The sequence below is a fragment of the Lacerta agilis genome, chromosome 15 (genome assembly GCF_009819535.1).
Source record: "Lacerta agilis isolate rLacAgi1 chromosome 15, rLacAgi1.pri, whole genome shotgun sequence".
Lineage (NCBI taxonomy): Eukaryota > Metazoa > Chordata > Lepidosauria > Squamata > Lacertidae > Lacerta > Lacerta agilis.
In genome coordinates this window covers 2,581,917-2,599,200 of record NC_046326.1, presented here as the reverse complement: position 1 = coordinate 2,599,200, position 17,284 = coordinate 2,581,917, and the positions used below count along the sequence as shown (strand labels likewise).

The 17,284-nt window shown below is 45.1% G+C and overlaps 1 protein-coding gene across 1 annotated transcript in view; it reads left to right on the top strand.

Moving 5' to 3' along the window:
- LOXL2 (lysyl oxidase like 2) overlaps positions 1-17,284 on the top strand; it is an 86,415-nt gene that overhangs the window by 35,790 nt on the left and 33,341 nt on the right. The window contains 3 exon segments of the mRNA XM_033171437.1: positions 10,823-10,863; positions 10,865-11,032; positions 15,184-15,403. Of these exon segments, the coding sequence (XP_033027328.1) occupies positions 10,823-10,863; positions 10,865-11,032; positions 15,184-15,403 (429 nt within the window).

Below are 17,284 nucleotides of genomic sequence, written 5' to 3'. Positions count from 1 at the left end.
ACAGTGTGGTCAGTAGTTAGATAGATAGATAGATAGATAGATAGATAGATAGATAGACAGACAAATAGACTGAACTAATATAAAGCAGCTGCCTGTGGATGCTTCCACTAATGTCAAACCACCAGAAATCTCTATTAAAATGGAAAGTTACTCTGTGAAAATTAGCCGTGGATTTCCTGCCACTCCACTGTCAGAGACAGTATGCTAGTATCAGTGCTAGGAAACTCGCAGGAAGAGAGAACATTGTTATGCTCAGGCCCCAGGGCCGGCGCGTCATTTATGGCGGACGAGGAGGCCGTCTCGGGCACCAAAATGGAGGGGGGTGCCGCGCCGCGCACTGGCTGCCTGCGCCCGCACATACCGCTAAGCAGGCTTCGCGGTTGGTGGGGGGCGGGGCGGGCAAGCAGCGGTTCTCTGCTACACTGGGAGAAACCGCTGCTTGCCTCTCCACCCCCCACCCTCAGCCAAAGCAGGCTTTGGCGAGGGCGGGGGGGTGCGTGCAGAAACATTGGTGTTGCCTAGGGCGCCAGAAGCCCTAGCACCGGTCTGTTCAGGCCCTATGCTCCAGAATTTAATTCTATATTTTGGGGCTGGCTACCTAGTTTACTGGGGCATCAGTGCATCCCCTGACAGACTTATTGTACTTGAATGTTATTGGTACTTAGCTGGTTGGTTCCATTTGGTAGATAGCATATCATGGTACCAGATTTCTTATTTGATGCTTGTCAAAGCAATCAGAGATCCATCAATCTAAAGCACTCAAATTCACTATCCTGCAATAAAACTTCACTTTCAAAATGCAAAACCCAGAATGCACACATTTCTAGGTTTGCATTGATATGTCCAGGGGCAAAATTGGCAATTTCAGCAATTAAAAATATTTGCTCCAGCACTACTCTGGCAGCAGTGTGGTAACCAACTTTCTAAATTTAATATTAGTGGGAGTCTTCACAAAAATCCTTTGAGCTGTTGGTAATATATTGTGATTTTCGTGTGAGGAGGTTCCACATATCAGGTAAAGGCTTGACCAGGAGCTGTGGCCAACAAAACATGCTGTAACCAGCCTTGGTCTAGAGGCTGGCTGCCAAGTGTGTAAATGGCGGGAGGGACTATAGCATGAGTCACTTCAAGGACAGATGTTGTTCCAGTGTTGGTGCAGGCAAATTCCATAATGGTAGTTCATGTCAGGGCAAAGCAAGGAAGACGGGGTGGGAGCTGAGGGCTTAAGAAGAATGATCAACTATGAGGCAAAAAGCATTAGGTTGCGGCAAGCAGATGGAAGGGCTTGAAGTAAGTCAGGGACTGGGAGAGCCTGCAGGAACAGACAGAATTAGGAAAGTTCCAGAACATACCAAGGCTTCTGTTGCTGAATTGTTGAGAGCTGCACATTCAAAGATGCTGTGCTCTGATTCTCTGGGCTATCAGTCAGTGCTGGTGAAATACTGGTATCTAGACCTCAAGTTCAGGTCTACTGCCACGGGTGAGGGAGCCCCCAGTAAAGTATGGACTGTGGGATTCCTGAAACAATGGTTGGCCCACTAGTTAGGACTTGTGGTGGCCTGGGGGCCTTGCCTTTGTGGCACCAGCAACTTCCCTCAACTTCGTCAACTTCCCTCAGGTTGAGTTGGCTACCAAGACATTGTAGTGAAAAAATCATGGCTGCCACCACAAAAACATGGTAGCCAACTTGAGAAGATAGCTGGCCTCTGCTTGGAACTGATATGGATGTTTGTTTGAAGGAGAGACAGAGCGGCGTTGAGTGGTGGACTCTGCTGAGGGGGGTACTGGGAGGACAGCAACAAGGATCAAGGATGCCTCCTGCTAACGCTGGACCTGATAACGTTAATCTAGCTGAAGAAATTATGATGTCTGGATGAATTATATGACTGCCATCTTTTGCTTCCTGAAAAGGCTCGCATTTTTAACAGTTATGGGACATGAGGAATTCAGCAGGCAAAGCTTCCCCCATTGTTGCATTTCCATGAAAAATACCTCTCTGCCTTTTGAGTTTCTGCCTGTTTTGCAGTTGGCAAAGGCACAAAAGCCCAGCTGTAAATCAGGAAGCAAACCTAACCAGTTGCTCCATCTTTGGCACAAGCACATAAAATACCATGGACGAGGCTCGAACAGATATTGTTCCAACTATCAGGTCAAGTTTGTCTTTTATTTCCTTTGGCTTCATGGAGAGAATAGCTGGGTTTTTTCCTCGTTGCCCAGATCTACTGCAATATGACAGCTGCTTCAGCTTATACCTAAACGTTATCATAATGGGCTTTCAATTTAAATGCCATTAAAGAACTTTAAAAATGGAATGAAAGGCTAATGCCTTCTCCAGTTCCCCGCTGTGCTATGGGTGATACGGGGCTCTCCGTGGTTGGGGCCTCGGATGGGAATCGTAGTCCACAACTTCTGAAGGGCACCAGATTGGGGAAGGCTGCAATAACTCCTTTGGCTTTTGAGATGTCCCTGGCATCGCCCACACAACTTCCAGGCTTTTCTCTGTAGCCATAAGGGGGAGACATGGTCCCCTTTGTAACTGAAAAGAAAACAACCTGAGATTTTTAGGGAGGTGACTTTGGGGGGCAGGGAGGGGGCGGAGACCATCACTGGCCAATCTCATCCAAAACTAGCAATAGCTTCTGCCTGTATCACTGCATTTTAATCTGTGCCCACCTTCCACAGTTCTACTCTTTCCAGGCACTTGGTTGTAAAAGTTACCAAAAGCAGAGACACCTGGAGACCGAGTCACTCTCCCTTTGCCTCACAGCCTTCTCCTCCTTCAGCTCTGGACTCCCAAGAGATGTTCTTGGCATCTGCAAGGCTCCTGCCTTCAGCTTTTTCAGGGATTGTTGGGGGGACAAGGACGTTTGCCACAGGCTGCTCTCTCCAGGCGGCCTCAGTTATTCATGCAGGAGGGGTTGTGACACCTCTGATCTGCTTTGACTGTCCATGGAGGTGCAGGTCCATTGGCAGCTGTCTACCAGCTGCATCTGGTACGCAGAGCAGAACCGAGCAGCGCACGGAAACCCTGTTTACCTTCCTGCTGCAGCGGTATCTATTTATCTACTTGCACTTTGACGTGCTTTCGAACTGCTAGGTGGGCAGGAGCTGGGACCGAGCAATGGGAGCTAACCCCTAGGCTCTGTGGTTTAACCCACAGTGCCACCTGCGTGGGTGGCGGACTTACAGTATACCTAATGTAAAGAAATGGAAATTGATTAATTACAAGAGTTTGAGGCTGCGGTCCTGTGCCAGCAGGGAGTAAGCTTCATTGAACCCAATAGGACTTATGTCTGAGTAGACATGCATGGGATTGCATTGTTAGTTAATTGGTTGCTTATATCAGTTATACCTACATAAAATTGAACATTAGAAACCTATATTTGCAAAGCACACATATCACAGCAGGGAACTGGAGAAGGCATTAGCCTTTCACACACAGAAAGGAATGCCTTTTTAAAGATTTGCAGTTTAGGAACTTAGTAGAATATAGGAAACTGTCTGTCAAGGGCTAAAGTCAGGCAGAGGTCAGCAATAAAATAATAAAGCACCCAACATCAGTGAAATTGCTGCTTTATTTAAAGAAACAAAACAGCACAGTCCTAGTGATCACAGCAACTCTTCCCTGTAGGTCTTGCCCCAATGCGACAGTTGTGAGGACTGAAGGTTTCTGCCTTTCCCCGCTCTCTAAAGCCCCTCTTCCCCCATTTCCTTCCCCAGCCCTAAGGCTCCATCGTCTTGTCTCCCATTGCTCCGCCCTCTTCGTTTCTCTGCATGTTTGGGAAGACCAGGGGGGGGAACCCTGACGTAGCAGGTGGGGGAGACTCCCTGGATTCTCCAGCAGCTCGACTCATCTCTGTCTCTTGGGCCTCCATCCTCTCCAGCTGCTCTGTGCCCCAGCTTCTTCCTGCTCACTAAACCCTCTTACCTCTTCAACTTCTGACACCTCATCCTCCCAGTCTTCTCCCTCTGACCACTCATCGTCGTCCCACCACCAATCCCTGGGCTCTGAGCCTTCTTCCCCTGGGGGTGTCCTTGGGGTTTCCCTGCTGGTGCCTCCCAACACTACTCTTCATCCAGCCAGTCCGTGGCATTGCCCCATCGAGCTCAGTATTATCCACACTGACTGGTCTTTCCCATCTTCCCTGTAGATGCCACTGATTGTACCTGGGACATTTTGCACATGAAGCATGTGGTGTACCACTGAACCCCATAGCCGTTCATGGAATCACACTCCTTCCCCTTTTAAAAAGAGCTTGCTTTGAAAAACAAATCTGCTGAAACTTTTTAGTCAATCTTATTGTTTTAAACTAAATTGATCATAATTGATGGATCAGCTAAACAATGCAGCTCTGATTAAAGTTAAAATGAGGCCCACCATTTCCCTTAGCACCAGAAATTTGTTTTCCAGGATGAAGAACAGTATTTAGTCTGGCAAAACACTCAACTGATATCTTTTACACCATCGTTTCAGTCAGTGTAATATTACACAAGCAGATCTAGTTGGCCTATTTTGTTTTATAGGTGTGCAAACTGTGTGCCTGTATGAAGCTGAACTGGGAAGCAGGAAAGAAAATGGGGCAACGGCTTAAGTTAGCTTTTCAGGCAGATCTTAAATGTTGAGTTGTGCTGACCTGGTAAAACCATTAGCAGACTAAAATATCCTCTGAGGATAAAAGCTATGAAATATTGCTGGAGAAATTGTTCATATGTGCTCTTAGCCAACACAGGATGAAAATCAGAACAAAAGAGGGATGGATTTTTATTTTTTATTTTTTTGCAGTACATGAATCTTCTTTTTTGTACTAGAAACTTTAAGGAAGAGAAACAAGGACTGGCATGCCACAGAAGCAGGGGAAATTTCCCAGAGTGGCATTTTTTCCTTATACACGAATACCCAATGTGTTGGCAACTCATTTCTCAAGGCCAATTTAAAAGTGATTTCACTAGCTACAATTGTTAGTATACAAGCGTGGCATGTTTGCCTATAAAGCAGAAAGATCAGGGTGGCTTTCACACTAAACTTTTCTCTGGCAGTGTAATCATCTATTTACTCACTTTTTATGAAGCATTCACTGTGTTGTAGCAAGATTTTTGCATTGCAGTGGTTTTTCTGTTGTCCTCATGTATTTTTTCAGATGTAATCCATGGTTTGCTAGTGGTTTTTTGCAGTAAAATGTTACATTTGCAGCAGCATCCTGTGAGTGTGGAGAGGCAAAGCAGAATTGAGGCTTTTTGGGGGCTACTGTGCTTGTAATTTAAAGCTTCCTCCTTGCATGTTGTGCCATTTCTTTTCCTTTTTGTGCTTTCTGTTCAGCTACTTTCTGTCCTCCCTTAAAAGAAATAAAAGAAAAAATGAGAGGATTCCAGAAATTGAAGCCTTCACTGCCCCAGCAGATAATAAATCGGCTAATTAAGGGATAGTTAATCAATATAATCCTCCAGCTGGACTGAACCGGGAAGTAATCTTGCAAAAAGAAAACTTTTAATTAATGTGGCAAAGGATCTTTAGGAAGGACTTTGGCTATGCAGAAAGTTATCACTCTAAGTGCTGTGTACAACTTCTCTTTTAATTCTGCTTCCAGCTACTTGCCTGAAGGCAATGCCTGGCCAACACGGAAGGGTGCTCACATGGTAGCAATCTTGAAGTGTTTTTCATGGCTTGCTTCTGAAATTCTTTAGTACTAAGACCAATATCTCCAGGTACTCACTGAATATATTTTAGGGGACGGAGTATCTGTGATGGGGTTCTCTCTTTTTCACCATTCAGATATTAAAGCGGGAGGCGGGGTTGTTTAATACCAAAAAGCAGACTACTTCAGCCTAGTTCCAGCAGCAATCGGCCATAAAACAATACTGCATAAGGACACTTGTGTTGCTAAGGTGCAGGCAGAGAAGCAGGAGGTAGAGCGATGGATGATCCAGCAGACAGAGACCAGAGACTGTGTGAGTTATGAACTAATATAAACTGATGTCACCCTGCATTTGCCTCTTCCAGTAATGAGGGTTTGCAGTTGGAGAGGGATGAAGGACCTGTGACCCTCCAGGTGTTGCTGAACTACAACTCTCATCATCCCCGAGGATGCCTTGCTGCTTGGGGGCTGATAGCAGTTGGAATACAACATTTGGAGAATCGCTAGTTTTCCACTTGAGCTATAGGGACTTTTCCAGCAGAAAATGGAGATAGTTGGCCCGTTTCCTCTAGGAAGGGATCAGATTTATGCTGTAGCTTCAGGGAGTCCAGACAACTGTTTACAACTCTGCAGCTAAAGTGGATTGATAGCATTGTCCAGTCCAACTCGTTCTGCTTGGGGCTGGGACTCATCACTTTGTCTCTTTGACATTCTACTGAACCAAAACTTTGCCTGGTTTTGAAGAACACCAAATCTGGAAATCTATTGCGAAGAAGAGGGGAAAAGTAGTTATTTTAATCTGGAAAATTTAGCTGAATCCTTGGAACAAATGTTTGAATTCAGTGACTTTAATGTTCAGCGGGGTCAATATTTATTTGCATGACTGCTTGTAAGGAAAACAGGCAATTTTCGGCTAAATCAACATATGGTACAAAAATTCAGACAACTTATGACCTGTTTGCGTGGTGATGAACTGACTTTAGGCAAAAGTGTGCCCCCCCCCACCCTGCTCAATTGCTTGTGCTGCCTGCCTATCATGGACAGATGGTGGAAAATTCAAACAGCCAAACTACTGTACTGCATGATTGTTGGAAACGCCCCATGAGAAAACAAGGGCTGGGTAAAACCACCATTAGATGCTGGAAGGGGGGAGAAAGGATGTGCCACATTGAGCCCATCTTTCCGTATTCTGTTTATATACAAACTGTCCAAAAATGTATGTGTTATAGAGCGCTTCATAGAGTCAGCATGGAGTAGTGGTTAGAACATTGGACTTGGGAGACAGTTATAATAATAATAATAATTTTTATTTATTTATTTATTTATTTATTTATTTATTTACATACCCCACCCATTTGGCTGGGTTTCCCCAGCCACTCTGGGCGGCTTCCAACAAAAACCCCCACTCACCCATGAAACTCTCTGAGTGGCCTTGAGCCAACTGATGTTTTTGTGAGGATAAAATAGCAGAGGAGGGAAGAACCTCATTTAGCTGTGGTTCCTGTATTGCAGGGTGTGGAATGACCCTTGGGGTCCCCTCCAACTCTATTTTTCTGTGATTCTATTATTTTTATTTGTTAAATAAATAAATAAGCTCCTTGAATCAGAAGCAAGATATGTTGTTCAGTCGTTCAGTCGTGTCGCCGACTCTTCGTGACCCCATGGACCAGAGCACGCCAGGCACGCCTATCCTTCACTGCCTCTCGCAGTTTGGCCAAACTCATGTTAGTAGCTTCGAGAACACTGTCCAACCATCTCGTCCTTTGTCGTCCCCTTCTCCTTGTGCCCTCCATCTTTCCCAACATCAGGGTCTTTCCCAGGGAGTCTTCTCTTCTCATGAGGTGGCCAAAGTACTGGAGCTTCAACTTCAGGATCCGTCCTACTAGTGAGCACTCAGGGCTGATTTCTTTGAGAATGGATAGGTTTGATCTTCTTGCAGTCCATGGGACTCTCAAGAGTCTCCTCCAGCACCAGAATTCAAAAGCATCAATTCTTCGGCGATCAGCCTTCTTGATGGTCCAGCTCTCACTTCCGTACATTACTACTGGGAAAACCATAGCTTTAACTATACGGACCTTTGTCGGCAAGGTGATGTCTTTGCTTTTTAAGATGTTGTCTAGGTTTGTCATTGCCTTTCTCCCAAGAAGCAGGCGTCTTCTAATTTCGTGACTGCTGTCACCATCTGCAGTGATCATGGAACCCAAGAAAGTGAAAGCAAGATATAAATGTAATAAAAAGACATTCAATAAGAGTCTGATCCTGCTCTTCATTTTATGGTGCACAGTGTAGTAGTAAAAAGAAACAGAAACAGCGTTCTCCCATTCCCCTCTTGTATAGCCCCATGTTGCTCATGTTAAAAGGACAAAGCTGTAAGGCAGCTGGAAGCAGCAACAGAAACACAAATGCCATATGGGAAGGCATAAGATATAATAAGAGCCTTCACCTTACACTTAATGAAGAGCAGGGTAGGTGCCAGGCAGCCTGGGGTTGCTGGAGAAGAGTGTTCCCAAGTCAGGAGGCCATAGCTGGAAGGACTCCGTCTCCAGCCCTGCTGCCAGGGGGTTTTAAGGGTCTATTGCTCCATTTGTGGAGCACCGCAAAATGTGAGGTTTTCACAGCAAAATTCAGGGGTTTTGCTGCAAAAAGACTGCAAAACTTTGGCACCAGTTTTGAGGGGACCCCAGATTTTGGGGTTCGTAGTTAATGAAGTTGAGGCCATATGCAACTTACTTCTAACAGCTTTTCTTTGATTACAGTAGATTTAAAAAATAGTAACTATTTTTCACAATGCTACCCAATTCACTTTCAGAGGTACTGTATTACATTTATAATAGGAAGGGGGAAATTCCACAGTCGTGACATAATGACAAACAAACCGTGTATATAAAGGAAAACAAGCTCTTTGGGGTAATTTATATAAAGTTCCAGTCCCCCCCCCCCCATGATTCCTTTTCTTCCTTTTTGCTGCCTGTCTCTGCAGCTATGAGCTTCCCCCTCCCTGCCTGGCCTGCTCTAGCTTTTGGGGGTCAAAGTTCCTATGAGGTTTGCATGCTGCTGCTGCTGTCACGTAGGCCCTGGATGTGAAAATCAGTCTCTCTTCGTGACTCATAACCCATCAATTCAGTGAAAGGGAAATCCAGACGTGCTCCAGAGGAGGAGAATTAATTTCACAGAGGCAAGCACAGAAATCCTAGGAAATTGCTAGTTAAACCTATCTACCCTTTCCACTCTTGCAAGGCATAGCTACTGGAAGCAGAACAGTGTGATTTTAGCCAGCAAATTTTATTTATCTGTTTGTTTGTATCCTGTCCTTCTGGTGCACATGAACAAGGTTTCCAGGCAGCCCTCTGAGCTGGGCTATAATCTGTGGGAATAGCCAGCAGTCAGGACTGAAGAGTAAGTCAGAATCCTAGTGTAAACCAGGATACAGGATTGCTCCACATGTTAGATTCCTGCATAAGAAATAATGGTGTATTTTAAAATAATAGTTCCCATCTGAAACACATTTTCTCTGAAGTAAATTGTATTAGTTTTGATGGAGTTGAAAGTCAACTCATGCTAAGAATTGCAGTGTTATTTTAATTTCCAGTTTATAATTCAGTTATAATTAGTTAATTAGTTCATTAAAAGTCTCTTTCTTTCAATTAGCCACAGGGCTGCAACAATAGTTATTGGCTGGGTGCGTGTGTTCACACACTAACTGGTTACTTGTCTAGGAAACTCCTTACCACCCCCCCCAACCAGAGCCACCCACATGTAGATGGTGTCTAGATTGTGTCTGCCAAAGGCAGCCCCACAGATGTTACAGACTGGTTGGACACAGAGGAATGGTGGGAGGCACCAGCGGGGGAGCCCCCAAGGGGAAAAGCCTCAGAGCCCGGGGATTGGTGGTGGGACAACAACGAGTGGTCGGAGGAAGAAGAGAGAGAAGAATGGGAAGGGGAGGTGTCGGAAGCTGAAGAGGAAACAGGGCTTAGTGAGCACAGGGTGGGGTGGTCCATGACAGAGAGAAGTCCACACTCAGAGGTAGAAGTGGAAGCAGGAGAGGACTGAGGCCAAGAGGCAGCGATGAGTCAGGCTGGTGAAGAGGCACAGATGTCTTCCTCTCCTGCTGCGACAAGCTCCTGCCCCCCCCTGGTTTCCAAGAACCAGGAGAGGCATGAAGATTGCGGAGCAGAAGTTAGCTTCACACAGGCACAGTCTCAGATTGCTTGGGTGAACCTTGGAGAGGAGGGGACTTAGGCAGCTGTGGAGAGGCAGGGCATTCCAATGGAGGATTGAGAAATGTGTATGTTCACAGGGTATGTAGGTGTAGGAACCTCTGGCTTTTGTGGGGCTGGAACGTAGCCTACTCTGCAAAATTAATTGACCTACCAAGTGTTTTTACCTGAGTCACATTAATTGACCTGCCAAGTTTTGCCTCTGGCCCCACTTGCTGCCCAAGGATGGTCCCATAGTAAGAAATGCAGCCCTCCAGCTGAAAAAGATTTCCCACCCCTAATCTAGAGCTATGACCAGATCTCCAGCCCCGGCCTTGGATGTAAAGAGTCCACTAGGTGCACCATCACTTCCAGGCACACTCCAAGGTTTTTGTGATTTTCTATCCTGGTCTCATCTCACCATGCTTCTACAGTTCCTCAGGGCTTTAGGACAGCCTTGCTAAGCAGTTCTGGGAGCAGGGAGGCATGATTGGGGAAAGACCTCAAATGCCCCACTATCAGCACAGAAGCTCTCAAAGCAGCAATTTGAATCCAGGTTGTGTTGTTAGTTTAGTTAATGCACAGGTATATACAGTGCTTTTTTGCTTTTAAAAAATGTTTAGAGTTGCTCTCATTTTGACTCAAGAAAATCACCATTTTATAGTTCAAATTGGGGGAAATAAATGCTGTAAATGGACAAAAGTACAAAGATTCACAAAATGTTTAGGGGTAGGCATGCTCCTGGGTACCCCCAGAAAAAAACACTGTGTGTGTGTGTGTGTGTGTGTGCACCCACCCACACCGCCCTAGGATCTTTTGATAAAGGGCAGTATATAAATGGAATTATATAATAATAATAATATAGTAATATTTGTTTTATCAGCGCAACACATCTGTTGTTTGTGATCTATTTCTTGCTTGCTTTCTACCTGCGTTGTGGCCAATGGGTTAGCAACAAACCTTTGCCTGTCTCCAACTCCTTTTTTCTAGAACATGAACATCCAGGTGGAAGATGCCCAGATCCGACCCATCCTCTGCCTTTCGCAAGCGCATTCCCGTCACAGAGGGTTACGTGGAAGTGAAAGAAGGAGGCGTCTGGAAACGAATCTGTGACAGGAACTGGACCACAAAAAACTCACGTGTTATCTGTGGCATGTTTGGATTTCCATCAGAGAAGAAATACAATGTCAGAGTCTACAAGTAAGAGGGGGTTTTAAAGGGGGGGGTGTTCTTGGTCCCTGCTTAGAGCTAGAGGTTTCCAAACGAGGTGGCAAAAACCTAGGCAAGTTGCTTTGGTGTCCCCCGCCCCCTTGTCAATGTATTAAGCAGCTTCTTTTCTTCCTTTAATTTCCTTCATAACAAGGGAGGCCCCCAGGCAGCTGCAGAACAGCTTGTGTTAGGAAACTGTTTGTATTGTTTTTCTTGCCTGAAGATTTCCATGATTTGTGGGGCGACCGTGGAGGGAGGTCCAAAGGCTCAACATTTGCGGTTTTTATGCTTGTTCTTCTGGCTTGTCCAAAGGCTGTTTCCCACTAAGGTTCCTGCTTACAGGATTCCACTGCTCATGTTTCTTGTTGTTCTTCATTAGTGAGAAAAGTCAAAACAGAAAGGCTCCTGGAGTGGAATCATGTAAAGCAGCATGGAAAGGCTCTTTCTTTTCCAAATTCCAGATGCTTTTGTTTTTTTCCACAGACATCAGTAAATAAGTGCTTCCAGGTGACCTGGTGTCGTGTCCAGTGCATGGGGACAAAATATCACATGTTTACGCCAATGCTCTCTTCCCCCTTGGAGTCTTTAAAACCCACTGTTTATATTTCAGCCTGATGCATTGTGAAAGAATTCACCACAAGAAGGGCAGAGAGAGGGGGGGGGGCATGTGAACTCGCTTCTTTTTGACATGGTGCTGACATGATGTGGTGCTTTGTCCATTTATATCTGGTCATCTGCTCCTTAGCATAAATTGTATCTTATTAGTCTGCGCTCTGCATGCACTGCTGCCCTACAGCAGCAGTTTGCAAAAGTTGAGGTTTTGTGGTAGTGCCAAAGTACTACATCCTGCCCCACCTGACCATCTCCAGGTTAAATGGGGGCAGATTATGGGCTGGCATTTGATGGCAATGGCTTGTACCCCATGCAGCACTTAGTAACTGTCTCATCCATGCAAAGATTCTGTGTTCCCTGAATTTTGCAATGCAGTTCTGATGTCTAGCAATGTGTATAAAAATGCACATACTAGGGTAAAGTGTGCATATAAATGCACATATTAGTGGGGAAAAAATCTTAAAATGCATTATATTGGAGAAAATTGCATGCAAGGTATGCATAGTAGAAGAAATTAGCTCTAACATGCTGATGAAATTTAAGGAGGACTTTATTTGCAAACTAATGTGGAAATGTGGGGAACTGAACTTAATATTGGAAAAATTAGAAACTGAAATTTACATATTCAGCAATCCTAAATGTGCCTGACATGAAACTCAGTGTGCATTTAAACATGACACAGAACCTTCTGTAATAGTGGAGGTCATTTTTGTGGGAGATGTGGAATCGAGGTCTCTGAAGGCAGAAAAGCTTGAGAATCATTTTGCTAGGGATGTGAGGTATGAGTTTCTTTAAAGGCTGAGCCCCAGACTACCCATGTTGGGATTCCAGATGTTGGTTGGTATCTAGCAGCTCTCTCTTTTCCCAGTGTGTTCCTTAATACTGCCTTTGTATTTTCACATACTGCCTTAAAGGGAAATCAAAGACTCCAGTCACTTGGATCCAGTCTTTTTTGCACGTGACTCTGAAGCCCTGTTAACATGCCTCTCATTTCTCTGGTTTCACTCTGCATAATATTGTAAATAGCCTTTTCCACAAGGGTGGGACCTTCCATTGACACTGTGATTTCCACAGCTGGGAAACCAGTTTCCAAATTGGGTTTCTACTCCAATAAGCTGACTCTGTACTTCTTGGGGGCTGTGGGTTAAAAAGAACCCTCCCCACCTCTCTTGCCCACAGAACTACCGTAAGAATTTTCATTCCCGAAGCGTAACCTCAGCTTTTGCGTGCTGAGGCATTCCACGTGAGACTGCTGAACTTCACGATGGTGGGAAGCCAAAAGATTCCCAGATGCCTCATTTCGCTAAAGAAAACAACTTAGTTCATCATCGTCCTTGCTGCCAAACTCTCACCCTGGAATGTAATTTGGGTTCTGCATTTGACAGTGCAGTTTTATAATTAAAGGAAAAACAAACTTTAAAGCTCTGGGACTTTCCTATCCTACTGTTTGTTTCATTGAACCCTTTGAGGCCATTTTCTAACTCATTCTTGTACCATAAGAGCATAAGAGGGGGCCCCTGGATCAGACCAAAGGACCGTCTAGTTCAGCATCCTGTTCTCACGTTGGGCAACCAGATGCCCATGAGAAGGAAGCCTGCGAGGAGGGCCTGAGTTCAACGGCACTCACCTTATTTGTGCAACTGCCATTCAAGATGTACTACCAGTCACAATGGTTATATTCTACCCCCAGGGCACACGGAGGCACTGTTTACCTTCCTGCTGCTGCAGCACTACTTCTTTATGACTTGACACAATCCTCTGTGCACCAGAAGCAGTTTAGTTCTGCTGGCCACATGACCCAGAAAGCTGTCTGTGGACAAACACTGGCTCCCTTGGCCTGAAAAGCAAGATGAGTGCCACACCTTTGACTGGACTTACCGTCCAGGGGCCCTTTACTTTTTTATTATTCTGCTCCCACTGTCAGAGGCAGTACATATATTCCTGAATAGTGGTTTCGGGGAATCCCAAGTCAGTATGGTGTTGTTTTACTCAGGTCCTGTTTTGCTTCCCATAGGCTTCTGGTTGGCCACTTTGAGAACTAGATGCTCTATTAGAGGAGCCAGTGGCCTGATCCAGCAGGCTTTTTCTGTTTTTATGCTACCTTGATGGTGGAGGCAGTGTATAGCCATTGTGGCTAAAGGTAAAGGTAAAGAGACCCCTGTCTGACTCTGGGGTTGCGGCGCTCATCTCGCTCTATAGGCCAAGGGAGCCGGCGTTTGTCTGCAGACAGCTTCAAGGTCATGTGGCCAGCATGACTAAGCCGCTTCTGGTGAACCAGAGCAGCACACGGAAATGCCATTACCTTCCCACCAGAGCGGTCCCTATTTATCTACTTGCACTTTGACGTGCTTTCGAACTGCTAGGTGGGCAGGAGCAGCCATTGTGGCTAGTAGCCCCTTAACAGCCCCACCCTCCATGAATTTGTCTGATCCAAGTTGAGAAGAGCCCTTCTTGGTGGTGCATTTAGTCCAGCATCATGTTTCATGCGCTAGTCAACCAGAAGATTCTGGGAAGCCCACAAAAAGGACACAAGGCCATTGTCCATGGGAAACATAGGAAGCTGCCTTATACCAAGTCAGGCTTCTGGTCCATCTGTCTTAGTATTTTTGACACTGACTGGCAGCAGCTCTCCAGGTTTTCAGTCAGGGCTGTTTCCCAGACCCATGCATGTCAGGGATTGAACCTGGGCTATTGACAGCCCCCTACCTTGGCCCCGTGTATCTGAGCTTCAGAGGCATACCTGGAAGTCTCTTTTAGCTATCATGGCAAATAGCCACTGATAGAAGTACTTTCATGATTTGTAATGGAATGTCTGTCTAGCACTAGTCAAAACCTTATTACCAGATCAATCCTCAAAGCAAAATGTAACGATTGGCTCAAGATCCTGGCTACCACATGCAACTGCCTCCATCAAGCAATTCTCAGATTTGGCATTCAATCTCTAAATTGCTGACACAAGTAGATAATTACTTTAAAAAAAACTATTGTGGATTTAGGCAGAGTGGAAGGCTTCCTCAAAGCATTGCACAACACAGCATTCTGAGATTTTCACTGCCATGTGTAGCAGGGATGGTGAACCCAGGTCCCTTCAGATTCAGTTGGGTTGCTCTCCCATCGTCCCTGGCCATTGGCCAGGCTTGTTGGGGCTCATGGGAGTTGGAGTCCATTAGCGACTGGAGGACCACAGGTTCCCTGTCCTGCTATACAAGAAGTCGAATCCTTAAAGCCATATTGAAGTAGCTCAAACCTTGGTCCTGAATTGAGAGCTCTTCTTTTGTATAAGAGATGTGTTCTTAACTAGTTTCTTCCCTGTTTCTTTCATGTATCTCAGCTCAAGGCAGTCCTGTATATGCATTTTGAATATGCTTAACTTACTTGATTGTGTGAATTTACTTGGCTTGCATGTGAGCAGAGTGTCACAGACTTGGCCCATAAGGACAAACCTATTGCTTCAACTAATCTGGCTAACACAACTTTTTGTTATCTCAGCATGTGGCTCTCAGTGATTCCGTTTCCTTCCTTCCTTCAAGGATGACGGCAGCCAGAAGAAAGCACACTTATTGGGCTTATTCCATGGACTGCACGGGCAACGAGGCACACATCTCCAGCTGCAAACTGGGCAATCGCATCAGTACAGCTAGTGGGAACGCAACATGTGAGAATGGGATGCCTGCAGTGGTGAGCTGCTACCCTGGGCGTGCTTTTGCCCCTGGCAGCCACAGTGGTTTCCGAAAAGCTTTCCAACCCGAGGTAAGAGAGACAGAAATACGTTCAGCTATTGCTGAGAAGCATATATTTGTGGAGCTTGAAATTAGCTGTGGGTATTCAACCAAATGTGGCTCATGTGGAAGGCTTAAGCCATACATTAAAATCACTGTTATAGCACTTTAACAGTCATGGCTTCCCACAAAGAATCCTGGGAACTGTAGTTTGTTAAGGGTGTTGGGGGCTGTAGCTCCGTGACAAACTACAGTTCCCAGGATTTTTTGTGGGAAGCCATGACTGTTAAAGTGGAATGGTGCGGATATGACTGAGACAAATGTTTTCTTATCTAAATCTACATATGAAGGCAACTGGAAAGTGCTGACTCCACACAGATACTACGTCTGCTTGCCATCCCTGATCCAAGGACAGCCAACTTGTGGCTGAAGAGCCACATCCAACTTTAGTGTTGATTCTCTCCAGCCCACGCAACCCTTCCGATTGCATCTTTAAAAAAAATAATATTTATTAAGTTTTCCAATTTAACAATCCAATAAAAACCACATTAAAACATTTCATATTATAAAATAATCAAACAGTCCAAAAGTTATGCCAAATTATAAATCGTTTGTTTGACTTCCCATGCTCTGAGGTCGGGGGGTGGCGATCATTCACATTTATTCTGCTCCTCTAAGTTCGTCTCTGATTGCATCAAGTTGGATGCAATGACTCAAATGTCTCTCATTAATTTATTACATTTATCCCACCTTTCCTCCAAGGTGCTCAGTGTTGTATACATTGTTCTCTCCCCTCCCCTTTTTATGTTCATATGGTGAGAGCTAATGACTGGTCCAAGGTGATTCTGTGACTTTCATAGCTGAGTAGGGATTTGAACCAGTGTCTCCCTAATCCTAGGTGAAGCGTGTGTCTAATCCATTACACCACATGGCTAATTTCCCAATGGGAGAATGCCTGCCCACATTCTTCAGCCATGGAGAGGGCATACACTCCCTGGCCGAGTTTCTAGCGGGAGATGCACAGTGAGTTTGGGTCCTGAGCAAGTGGACTATTGCTGTCCTGTTTGCTGAATTACTTGCATTCAAGCATGTCTTCATTGTAAATCAGCCTTTGTCTGCCCAGAGCCCTCTGGACTGCTTTGGACTCTGCAAGCTCTTGTCAGCTCTAGCCAGCCGTGGCATCTTGGGAGCTGAGGGGCACCAGGTTGACATCCTTCACCCTCAGCGAACTATGTGAGAGGTTTATGGATCTCTAAAAGAAAACTCTTGGTATCCTCATCACAAAATGGCAGCCTTCAGATGTCCTTGGGGGAAGCTGTATCAATTAAACTGGGTAAATCGGTGCCCACAGCACTGTAGCTTAAGCCATTTCTTTCACAGTTAATGTGACTGAAAGTTTGCACAACCATGAGCAATGGAATAAGATATTCCAGTGTGACTCATTGCACCTTTCCATGCATTCCTTGTGCATATTTGGGCATTATTTACAGAGCTGTAGGAATACACATACTTTCTGGGATGTAGTGATAGCATAACAGTGTTCTCAACAGTTGCCTTAGTAGATTCTCCAACAACAGTATGAACCCACCTTTGAAACTGTTATCTATCTATCTATCATCTATCCAGTTGCAAAAGTGGTCCAGGAATTAAGGGGTGGTTTCGTTGGTGATATCATGGGCATTAACCAATGATTACTCATCACAATAGCCCCTCACCCCAATTCAGAGTGAATGGTGCAAGAAAGCAACAACCACATTCAACCTCTTGTTTTCCAAAGCTTACCACTCTAGAACAGAAATGCATGTTTGTTTGTCGGTAGGGAAGATGTACTCAACTCAAGCTACATTTACTACTCTTAAAAAGTTGCATCTGTCTTCAGTCCATCAGAGCAACATTAGTACTGTAACAATGC